This window comes from Conger conger, chromosome 2 (assembly GCF_963514075.1).
Source record: "Conger conger chromosome 2, fConCon1.1, whole genome shotgun sequence".
Lineage (NCBI taxonomy): Eukaryota > Metazoa > Chordata > Actinopteri > Anguilliformes > Congridae > Conger > Conger conger.
Genome location: NC_083761.1, coordinates 34,869,241 through 34,881,842, shown reverse-complemented (window position 1 = coordinate 34,881,842; position 12,602 = coordinate 34,869,241). Strand labels below are relative to the sequence as shown.

Below are 12,602 nucleotides of genomic sequence, written 5' to 3'. Positions count from 1 at the left end.
CAGCCACCAATTGTGCAAGTTCTCCCACTTAAAAAGATGAGAGGCCTGTAATTTTCATCATAGGTATACCTCAACTATGAGAGACAAAATGAGAAAAAGAAATCCCGAAAATCACATTGTCTGATTTTTAAAGAATATATTTGCAAATTATGGTGGAAAATAAGTATTTGGTCAATAACAAAAGTTCATCTCAATACTTTGTTATATACCCTTTGTTGGCAATGACAGAGGTCAAACGTTTTCTGTAAGTCTTCACAAGGTTTTCACACACTGTTGCTGGTATTTTGGCCCATTCCTCCATGCAGATCTCCTCTAGAGCAGTGATGTTTTGGGGCTGTCGCTGGGCAACACGGACTTTCAACTCCCTCCAAAGATTTTCTATGGGGTTGAGATCTGGAGACTGGCTAGGCCACTCCAGGACCTTGAAATGCTTCTTACGAAGCCACTCCTTCGTTGCCCGGGCGGTGTGTTTGGGATCATTGTCATGCTGAAAGACCCAGCCACGTTTCATCTTCAATGCCCTTGCTGATGGAAGGAAGTTTTCACTCAATCTCACGATACATGGCCCCATTCATTTTTCCTTTACACGGATCAGTCGTCCTGGTCCCTTTGCAGAAAAACAGCCCCAAAGCATGATGTTTCCACCCCCATGCTTCACAGTAGGTATGGTGTTCTTTGGATGCAACTCAGCAATCTTTCTCCTCGAAACACACCAAGTTGAGTTTTTACCAAAAAGTTATATTTTGGTTTCATCTGACCATATGACATTCTCCCAATCCTCTTCTGGATCATCATTTGCTCTCTAGCAAACTTCAGACGGGCCTGGACATGTACTGGCTTAAGCAGAGGGACACGTCTGGCACTGCAGGATTTGAGTCCCTTTTTGTAGGGTGCTTTTTGTAGTGTGTTACTGATGGTAGCCTTTGTTACTTTGGTCCCAGCTCTCTGCAGGTCATTCACTAGGTCCGCCCGTGTGGTTCTGGGATTTTTGCTCACCGTTCTTGTGATCATTTTGACCCCACGGGGTGAGATCTTGCATGGAGCCCCAGATCGAGGGAGATTATCAGTGGTCTTGTATGTCTTCCATTTTCTAATAATTGCTCCCACAGTTGATTTCTTCACACCAAGCTGCTTACCTATTGCAGATTCAGGCTTCCCAGCCTGGTGCAGGTCTACAATTTTGTTTCTGGTGTCCTTTGACAGCTCTTTGGTCTTGGCCATAGTGGAGTTTGGAGTGTGACTGTTTGAGGTTGTGGACAGGTGTCTTTTATACTGATAACGAGTTCAAACAGGTTCCATTAATACAGGTAACGAGTGGAGGACAGAGGAGCCTCTTCAAGAAGAAGTTACAGGTCTGTGAGAGCCAGAAATCTTGCTTGTTTGTAGGTGACCAAATACTTATTTTACCGAGGAATTTACCAATTAATTCATTTAAAATCCTACAATGTGATTTCCTGGATTCTGTCTCTCATAGTTGAAGTGTACCTATGATGAAAATTACAGGCCTCGCTCATCTTTTTAAGTGGGAGAACTTGCACAATTGGTGGCTGACTAAATACTTTTTTGCCCCACTGTAGCCCAAGTGGTGTATTTGTTATACCAATAAATGAGAAGTGCACAAACAGTTTACACAGTTCCTTTTTACTGTTAATAACAGGCCGATGTGGTAATGCAAAGCCAGCATTTATTGAAATCAGATTGAATTAATGCCTTCAGAATGTCTCCACAAAAGACATTCAACATTGTTATATGTGCATTATAACTAGGCTACTCCTATCCTGTATTACAGTTTTTAGACAAATATAATCCATTAATCAAATGGGCCCTAGTCCTTATCTTATTTGCACTTTTAGCACTTGAAATTGTACTTCCCCCTTTCAGCACATGCACATCCATGGTTATGGGTATGTACTTTGTCATACATCACTCTGGATAGGAGTGTCTGCCAAATGCCAATAATGTGATGTGATGTTTCAAATGGATAAAAATGGCATAATTCCTTAGGTCATGGACTAACAATGTTAAAGCAGAGCTAACATCATTACATGTTTTCATTGACGTGAAATGTTCTGAAAATGTAAATGTTACCTTTAAAATACACCCAGTCGTGTGGTTTTAAACAGTATGTTTGGGTATATTTTAAAATATTTTTAAGTTTAGTTTTCACCAATATGCCTTCATAAGGTTCATAGGTCTACTGTGCATTGACATTAATTGACTGCTTTTGTATCAAATTTAGCAATCGTGCATTATTGGGTTAAAGGTTAAACAATAAGAATTTTGTTGGCTGAAATATTCCCACTTACATCTTTTCTATCCTCTCCAGGCTTGGTGACTCCCCCTGCTCCACTTCGTGACAGTGCAAAGTCCTTCCTCTGTACACTGGGCAGTAGCAGTGAGGAGGAGCTTAGTCTGAAACTGCAGGACAAAATGCAGTTTAGCAAGGCGGCTGTGGCCCATATCAGCTGTGTCTTTGACCAGTTGCACCATCAAATTGAGGACCTGTGTGCCCGCATTCAAACTGCTGGTAATTACTGAATTCTATATACTGAATACGCTTATTGCACTTAGCATCATTTCTTTGTTTCATCACAGGTAACTACGCTTATACACTGTGCAAAAAAAGGAATGCTGCTTCTGTTGGTAACTACTGGGTGCACTAGTACAGCAAGCATTTCTCTGCTATCATACTGAGCAGGTTCATAATGTATGCTATTCAGAAGCACGCCATTACCTTGCTGAACCATGTTGGTGGCATTTTCGGTTGCATGTGTACAGTTTGATATTCCTAAGTCCCTTTTGGTGCAGTGCGCTGAATGTAATAAACGGCTTGGCTACCGTTCTGTTGCTTTAACTGGAATATGGTGTAAACAGTTCTGTTGCAGTAGCTGGCAACTGGTTAACACAGTTGTCAGTAGGTCGACCCTGCTGTTTATTTATCACATTTCTTCCCCATTCTGACATTTGGTCTGAAAAATAGCTGAACCTCTTGACCATGTCTGCGTGCGTGTATGCATTTACTTGCTGCCACATGATTGGCTGATTTAAATATTTGCAGTAACCAGCTGCCGTATAGGTCTACCTAATAATGCTCAGAGTGTGTGTGTATAATATATATACACATACATACATACATACATATACTTTTGAACCTTTTGAATCTTTGGCCTTGGGCAGTGGTTCTCAAACTTTTTTTGTCGGGCCCCAGTGGCTGCTGTGAGCCTGTTTTGCACTGCACATTTTTTCAAAGCGGGGCTGCAGGTTTGATATTGCCACTCTCAAGTCATCCTCAATTTTTAGCTTTGATCTGTACTTTGTTTTCATTGAGGCAACAGCAGAGAACCCTATTTCAAATAGGATGTGGCATACGGCAGCAGAATGCCAACAGCTCTCTGGCCAATGAGTGGAAACTCCCTCTCCGCCCCAAGCCAGAATTCTCTCAATATCTGAGATGTGAACTGTAGTCTCGGGTTGGAGTCAGAAGTCATCTCAATGAACTGGTCCTCCTCAGAGGAGCTGAAACCAGCAGGTGCTGTAGCACTGATCAGCACCCAACACAGCTCTCTGATCAGCACCCATCTCCTCGCAGAGTGCGGCGAATAGTCTGGCTTTTAGCGCTCTTGTTTTCATGACGCTGACAGCAGTAATGACGGCAGACAAAACCTAATTTAGCTCTGGACTGAACTGCCTTGATGCAAGAGCTTCTCGGTGTATAGTGCCGTGCTGTCTTGATGAGTGCCTGTAGCCCACCCCGTTTCCCTGCCATGGTCTGTGCTCCATCCATACAAATGCCCACTCCCATTTAAGCCCAGCCCCCGTCAGGTAAAAAGTTAATTGGCTGTTGCTCTATTTGGGATATATTTGCAAAACAGTAGATCTTCACTGTGAATTGATATTTCGCACATAAGCAATTAACAAAGAGAGGTGTATGGTAATTATTATCGGTATGAAAGAATTTCTGTAGCTGTTGGTTGACTTATGGCTTATTGTAACGATGTCGTTTCTTAAAGTTCACAGAGGATCTGTGTTTATTCGTTGACATGTGAATTCAAACTAGCTAATTGCAAACTGAACGTAGCTTTCCACTCTGTCGTTTATATAAAAACGAATAAAGCAATACATCATTATGCAAATGTTGTAAGCAATGTTGCAATACGTGGTTTAGATTCTAGACTAGCAATCAATCTGTAACATTTCCGGGGGTTAAGAATGCAAACACCGCTGGGAATTAAATGCTACAATACAATAGTTCTCATTTCAATTTCGCAGTCAATTTGTGTGTATTTTAAATCTGTACCTGTTCACTTATGGCTTATTGTATGGCGTTTCTTCATTCGTGTTTATTTGTTAACATGCAAATTCAAACTACCGCAAACCAAACCACTATGTGGTATCAAAATTAAAATAAAGGAAAACATTATCATTAACATGGCGGCATGGATGGTGCAGTGGGTAGCACTGCCGCCTCACAGCAAGGAGGTCCTGGGTTCGAATCCCCGTCGGCCGGGGCCTCTCTGTGCGGAGTTTGCATGTTCTCCCCGTGTCTGCGTGGGTTTCCTCCGGGTACTCCGGTTTCCTCCCACAGTCCAAAGACATGCACGTTAGGCTGATTGGAGAGTCTAAATTGCCCGTAGGTATGAGTGTGTGAGTGAATGGTGTGTGTGCCCTGCGATAGACTGGCGACCTGTCCAGGGTGTATTCCTGCCTTTCGCCCAATGTATGCTGGGATAGGCTCCAGCCCCCCTGCGACCCTGATCAGGATAAGCGGGTTCAGATAATGGATGGATGGATGGATTATCATTAACATTTAATTATTGTTAATCTCACCACCATGATTGTCCCGTGCCATATAATATGCATTGGCAAAGTTTACCATTACGTAAAAATATATCAAATTGTATAGAGACCTGTATTGGTATAAATGTAAATGACCAGTCACCTATGGTAAAGTAGACTCGGTGGTGTTATATTATGTCACTCCCAACAGAGTGCATAACCCCGTCTGTAGCAAAGTTCTTAACAGCAGCATATTTACAGTTTTCATGCCAATCAGGTCTGTCAGACAGAAGCCATAGGGCAGAGAAAATTGAAGAATTATTATTTTAACTGGGATGGTATCCATTTACAAAAACTGATGATTTGTCACATCCTTGGTCTATACCAGTTAGCGAGGATATGATCATGATCATTCCCACTTTACATTCTACACTCCATCTCCCTATTCTTTACCCTGTCACGGCTTGACCGTAGACTGAAAGGTGGAAGTGAATAGGGTGGCCTGTAGCGTAGTGGTTAAGGTACATGACGATTCCAAGGGGCGACATGGCTCAGGCAGTTAAGAGCAGTCGTCTGGCAGTCGGAGGGTTGCCGGTTCGATCCCCCGCCCGGGCTGTGTCGAAGTGTCCCTGAGCAAGACACCTAACCCCCAAATGCTCCTGACGAGCAGGTCGGTGCCTTGCACAGCTCCCAATCACCGTCGGTGTGTGATTGTGTGTATGAATGAGTGAATGAGAAGCATCAATTGTACAGTGCTTTGGATAAAGGCGCTATATAAATGGCAACCATTTACCATTTTACATGACTGGGACCCGCCAGGTCGGTGGTTCGATCCCCGGTGTTGCCACAATAAGATCCGCACAGCCGTTGGGCCCTTGAGCAAAGCCCTTAACCCTGCATTGCTTTAGGGGAGGATTGTCTCCTGCCTAGTCTAATCAACTGTAAGTCGCTTTGGATAAATATTGTTGCTGACCATGTGCATCTCTTCACGGCCACAATGTCCCCATCTTATAATGGCTACTTCGCATGATAATGTCACAAAGTCAAACTGGTTTCATGAACATGACCATGAGTTGTTCTTCAGTGGCCTTCCTAGTCACTGGATCTAAATCCATTAGAACGCATTTGGGATGTGATGAGGTTCGCGGCATGAATGTGTAGCTGACAAATCTGCAGAAATTGCATGATGCAATCATGTCAACATGGAACAGAATTTCAAGGGAATGTTTTCAACACCTTGTGGAATCCATGCCATGAAGAATTGAGGCTGTTTTGAGAGCAAAGGGAGGCCCTACCCATAATTAGTATAGTGTTCCTCATAAAGTGCTCCATGAGTGCATTTCCTTGTGTTTTAATAAAGGCTATCTTGTGTCATTATTCAACTTAGTAATTTTCTTTATGAATAGGCTTATATTTGTTGTAATCGACACGCATACAAAAAGGCAACGCAAACAATATAAAATCTAAGTAAAGATAGATTTTGACAGTCTCTTTTCATCCCAATCCATAGTTTGGATTTATTCTAGCACAGGGGTGCAGAAGAACGGCCGATTACTTAACCAGGGTTGTGCACCCCTGTTCTTGCGGAACCACTGGTACCTGCTCCTTAGACCAAAATTCTTGACCAATCTGTGCACTCTATGCGAGTGAGTAATTGCCAGTCTCGTCATAGTGTTTCAGGACGACAGTCAAAGTGAGATGCATTCTCGGAATCGCATACTACTGGAGGATAACATTAGACTGCAGGACCTGGCTGCTTCCCTGCAGGGTCGACACCACAAGATGTCCCTAGAGGTACGTTCATTCAGATACATTGGCTTCGATAATTGTCTCAACTATCCTTTGTCTGACCAAAACCTGCATGCAAATTTACTGATTTAAAAATGATTTAATCTTGTTTGTTTTTATTTCTCTATTACTTCTGACAAGTACTTTTTATTTGTTTACTGTGGCTTTGTGTTAGGATGCTGTATACTCATCACGTCCTCATGGCAATTATTATTCTTAATTTTTTTTGTTTAAATCTTTTGTCTATAATCTTATGTCACGACAATGGTAACAGATGGAGCCCAGTGAAATTACTGAAATGTTGCTTTTGTTCAATGTCCTGCACTTGCATTTCACTGCAATTGATGGCGAGATGACAGAGAAGAGCCATGGCATACAGCGCCTAATTAATTACTTTGGTTGGATATTTTTAGAATGAGAAGGGAAACCTTTTTTCTGCCATCATCTTTCCTGTCTTGGGCTGGGTATCATTCTTTGATACTAGTAAGGGTACCTTAACTTAGATTCCATTTTGAAAATTTTATTTTGTATTATTATTATTTTACTTTTTTTTTTTTTTAAAGCTTACTGCTTTAAAGTAATAAATGTGGATAACAACTAGGCAAAACACTCCTGTGTTCACAAAAAAAATATGTACACAGGACTATGAACTGATTAATTTAGACCATTTTAACTCCCCAGAGAGTTTGGCCAGACCAGTGATTCTAGTTTATGTTCTTGGACCAGATAATGAAACAGTGGCTAAAAAGATCACTGCACTAAAAATAATGCGCGCACACCCTAAACTGATCAAGTGGTATTTATTCTTGCCAATTTTAACACCTGCAATCTTTCTAACCACCTGCCTCTTCAGCAATATGTGGACTGCCCCACCTGGTTGTCATGCAAATTTGAGTAGTTTTATGGAAGCATTACAGACAGATTTTAAATGATGCAATTTCCCTAAAACCTTAAAGGGATGTGTTGCAATATATGAAGAGAAATACATCTATACTCATAGGACCCCAGCACACACACCCCCGCAACTACTTAATAGATGATGGTTTATTAGATTTTCTAGGCAGTTTTACAAAATACATTTGGGGACTCCTAAAGGGCACATGTAAACTAAATGATACCATGGGACCTATTCAGCACTTTATATGAACCGGCAACCCTCTGACTGCCAGATGCCTACTCTTGCCAGATGCCTACTCTTACCGTGTTCAGGAGAGCATACACAGTCCCTTCAAAAAGTATTGGAACAGCAAGGTCAATTCCTTTGTTTTTGCTATACACTTAAGACAATTACTGACTATTGAGCAACAGACATTGAACAGGTCGACCAAGGAAAACAACAGCCGTTGATGACAGAAACATTGTGAGAGCTGTGAACCCCAAAACATGAGTCATTGACATCGAAAACAATCTCCACAGGGGGCAGGAGTGAAGGTATCTCAATCAACTGTTTGAAGAAGACTTAGAGAGCAGCAATATAGAGGCTATACCACAAGATGTAAACCACTTAGCAGTAGTAAGAATCGGAAGGCGAGATTACAATTTGCAAAGAACTACAGAAACCACAAAAGCTCATCTGTGATGCATGGTGGAGGAAGTGTCATGGCTTCGGCTTGCATGGTTGCTCCTGGAGTGGGTTCACTAATCTTTATTGATGATGTAACTCATGGTAGCAGTTATGACAAAAACAAACAACTGAAATAAGCTGCAGTAAATGCCTGGAAAAGCATCACAAAAGAAGAATGGTGATATACATTGGTTGCAGGCTTGACACAGTTATTGCAAGAAAGGGATATGCTACCCGATGTTAAGTGTCATTTACTTTTATTGACTTAAATACTCTCTGTTCCAATACTTTTGCTCACCTTAAAATTGGGTAGTCTGATACCAGAGGTGCAAAAGCAGCATTTACACATGTTGGTGTAAATACAAGGGAATAAAAGTTGGAATTCTGAACTCTTGTCTCGTGTTAATCTTTTTATTTCAACCACCAATGTATTCGGTGTATTGCAAAAACAATTTTGTTTTAGTAATATTTGGAGGAATTCTGGAGACTCTTAGAAAACAAACTCCAAAGGGTTACCTTTCAGAAGAGACCAGGATTATGCCTGTAGTCAAAAAGGATCAAGAATAGAAACCATTTTATTTTGGGTATATCAAGAAAAGAGGTGAAACTTACATTAAAATTGAGTTTTAACTTTTTCACCATAGTCATTGAACATTGCACCGTGAAAAAAGGAATGAATGCAAAAATACCCACGAGACTTAAACCCTCTGGGTCGGCATTGTTGCCGGCGACACCAACACGATCAGGTCAACTTTCCTTTCTATTTGGATGATTAACTTTGTGAGATTTTACCATATGATGCAAGATGCAATGAACATATTGACAGAAACCTTAGAATCTTGACTTTTCAATGCACTTATTGACATATAATATGAATAGTTTTAAAACGTTTTAAATTAGATGAATAAGACCACAAACAAACTGTGTTTCTTCCATGTGTACTGCAACTTATCCAGCTTCGTTTCAATATTCAGCAATATGCGCGTTTGTAAATTCCAACACTCTAACCATTGCATCTCAAAATACTACATATGTGATGTGTAGTGTTGTAGCCAGGATTCTAAAACTGGGTGTCCTCCCACAATCGATATTAGCGTATTGTATCTACGTTCAGGGGAAAAGCAGAAATAACTTTAAACAGACCAACTCCAAGAGCAAGTGTAAGAGTGATGCCTCCTTGTGCTTGCAGTTAAACATGAACTGTTTTGAAAAATGGCACATATGTTTGAATGGCATTTTCGTTGTTTGTAGTTTGTGTGGTTATTTCAATAAATTCCTGAATCAAAAAAATCTTTTGATACCCAAGACCTTGATAAACTAATTTCAGTGATCCAAAAATTTTGTTACAATTGATTTTAGTATGCGTTTTTACAGCATTCATGTATGTTAAACTACTATTAACAATTTGTGTGATTCTAGAGCAATTTACAACCAACATATGATTCTGAACTACTGTTGCCATATTATTGTAGCTGAGTTTGTGCTGAAAACAAAGACATGAAACACTTTAAAATCACTGTATATATTGTTGATTAGAATGACACAAATGTCAGAGCATGGCAGTCACCTGTTTTCCTCATTTTGCCCTCAGGCCCCAGAGGGTTGAGACGTTAAACCCAATATTTGTTTATACTTTCTGTGCTTTGCTTAGTAATGAAACTGGAACAAATGTTTTCTTGATGTGTCCTGTTATAGTTTCATTGCAGGTGCTCTGAATGTCTGAGTTGAGCAGTCTCATGGTGCCAGCGCCTTGGCCACTAAAGGGCTTGTGCGATGGGATTAAGATGTTGCTTTAAATAAAACTTGCCTTATTTAAATTAAGCTTCTGGTCTGAGTCGTTCTTTGAATTTAGTTGAATATCGCAATATTTTTTGATGCCATATCAACAATATTAAGATATATAATGACAACCCTAATCATATCTCCGTTCATGTGTGAAATAAGCCTTTGCTTCTTGTTCTCATCTTTCCGCCTCTTAGTATAATGAGCTGGTGGATAAGGTAACAAGCTCAGAAACCAAAGTGTCTGAAATGGAAACGACTGTGGAGGATCTGCAGTGGGACATCGAAAAACTTCGCAAGAGGGAGCAGAAGCTCAACAAACACCTTGCTGAAGCCTTGGAACAGGTGTGTCCTGCTTACTCTGCCACTATAATTTTTTCTTCAAATTCCATTCTGTTACGTATTTTACTTCTTGTGCACAAATTTTTCTCAGGCATTTGAAGCCAGGGTATGTTATTATCTTATGGCCCTTTTTGCACTGGCACATGTCAGTGTCTGTCTATCCCCTGAAGAACTTATTATTCCTTTGATGTTGCTGTGATGTGGTGTCAATGTGATTACTGTCTCAGCAATAGTCCGATATTGGAACTGGCAGTACTTTGAAGCTCTTTTTTTTTTTTTTGTGTCTAACCATGATCTGCGCGTACACTGGAAGATTTTATGACATGTCTCTGTTCACATATTTCTTTGTCTCTGTCCATTTGTAGGTAGCTTTCTGGAGCACTTCATCTGTTCAGTGCAATCACTCATTGATTATTATTCTCATTTTACCTTTCAGTTGAATTCTGGGTACTACAGCTCTGGCAGTTCAGGGGGTTTACCTGGAGGACAGATCACATTGAACATTCAGAAGGTGAGCACTGCATTTACTGTCAGTCATTGGTGAATTTAAACATGACGGTCCAATCAGTATTCCATGAATTTTACTTTCTAGTATACAAATTCTCATTGTGCAGCCTCATTTCTGCCTTGTTAGGAATAAGTTGCTTTAGGAGAAAAGTTGATCTTCAAGCTGTTAAAATTAATTGCAAAAGTAATTTAACTGTGGTGTGATGCCAGGAAGCAAATTGGGGTCCTGTCCTCCAGGGAGAATGGCCCAATGGAACAGCTTTCAAGCTTTTCGTTTAGTCAATTGATGTGAGGCCACCCCCTACTGACACCTATATTTGCGCTCAATAAGCCTATTTTCTCATTGGGCTCCATTAATGTTTGACTGCTGATTTTTTTTTTTGACAGCTGCTCTGACATTGCGCCTTCATTTGGCAACTGCCCAAGCATTTTTCATTGGTTCGTTTGCGGAGGCAAGGAATTTACCCTGCGTTTTCGTCGTTGGGCATGAATGAACCGAACTGCTGTGGGAACTAGTGTGGCAGAATTTTTCCCCATTGGTTTCTATTAGCATAGCTGTCTCTATATATTATGTATTCTAAGGTATGGCTGTGATTCATTGTAATCACTACAGCGATGGCCAATTACATAATCATTGGCCCTAATAAAAGACCTGGCTGTCAGGCATAGAGGAGGATGGTTTTGAAGACTGCCTGGTGGAAAGGCATGTTTTTGTGGGCTACAATTTTTAGTTTCTTTGACCTGGAACTTTTACCTGCCATTTTTTCCATGTGTGTCCTTTGAAGATTATGTTTTGAGATTTTTTTGATTTTGTAGTGTTTTTTGGGTTCTTGGACTGAATAAAATTCAAGAAGCCAATCTTCCTTCCTGTTTGTTCACTGCATGATGGAGAGGTTCTGCAAAACCTGGTTGCAATAGTAACAACATATAGTATGATTATTATCATTATTATTATTATTATTATTTTCATTATTAAGCTGTATTTTACCAGGAAAAGCCCAATGAGATTTTTTTTTTTTTTCAAGGGGTACCTGAGAAACATATAGTTAGCAATCAAATATGACAAGACAAATTACAGGAAACAAATTAAATGACTTGACAAATTAATGGAAATTGACAAATCACAATTATAAACAATGAGTAAAAGAAATAAGAAGAGAAGTAGAAAGGAAAGGGAAGTCTCTGAAGTATACATGCAAAGCATCGGTGGACAAAGTTCAGACAGCAGATGGCTTGTTGCAGAGGCATAAATTAGCCTTAGCTTGTAGTTTCCCAATGATTGCTTTTGAAGTTGCAAAGCACATTTGATCTCCAATGGTAGGATCTTATGCTAGAGTAAAATGCCACACGATAAATAATTCCTGTTTGTGTCATACCAATTTTGTTTTGTTGCTGGAGGCAGAAGTGGCAGAGGAATTAATGAGTAAACAAATCCTGTTCTACATTGCTGATTATTTAAGGTGTAAATGGTGTGAATTAAACAGGTCAACATGCCATAAAACATTTCTATCAAAATGATCAGTCCATGCAAATGTGAATATCGTGACCATTTACCCAATCTTCGTCTGACCATACACCTTCTCAGTTTGAGCTCTTGAATGCAGAGCTGGAGCAAAACCAGGAGCTGGCCAATAGTCGTATGGCAGAACTGGAGAAGCTGCAGCTGGAGCGTCAGGAGGCTGTGAGGGAAAGTGAGAAGCTGAAGGTAATCTGTTTTTCTGTTACTCCAGGCACAGCATAAACAGCGATTCCGTCACTGTTTATGCTGTGTATTCAGACCCTTTGCTGTGGCACCCCAAATTAGGGGCAGGTGCATCCTGTTTGCTTTAATTATCCTTTATGTG

The 12,602-nt window shown here is 40.4% G+C and overlaps 1 protein-coding gene across 2 annotated transcripts in view; it reads left to right on the top strand.

The window, feature by feature from the left end:
• LOC133115348 (E3 ubiquitin-protein ligase BRE1B-like) overlaps nucleotides 1–12,602 on the top strand; it is a 63,803-nt gene that overhangs the window by 21,024 nt on the left and 30,177 nt on the right. For both annotated transcript variants that reach the window (XM_061225219.1, XM_061225225.1), the window contains 5 exons: nucleotides 2,327–2,527; nucleotides 6,449–6,570; nucleotides 10,108–10,254; nucleotides 10,688–10,762; nucleotides 12,344–12,463. In XM_061225219.1, the coding sequence (XP_061081203.1) occupies nucleotides 2,327–2,527; nucleotides 6,449–6,570; nucleotides 10,108–10,254; nucleotides 10,688–10,762; nucleotides 12,344–12,463 (665 nt within the window). The remainder of the gene's footprint in view (nucleotides 1–2,326; nucleotides 2,528–6,448; nucleotides 6,571–10,107; nucleotides 10,255–10,687; nucleotides 10,763–12,343; nucleotides 12,464–12,602) is intronic.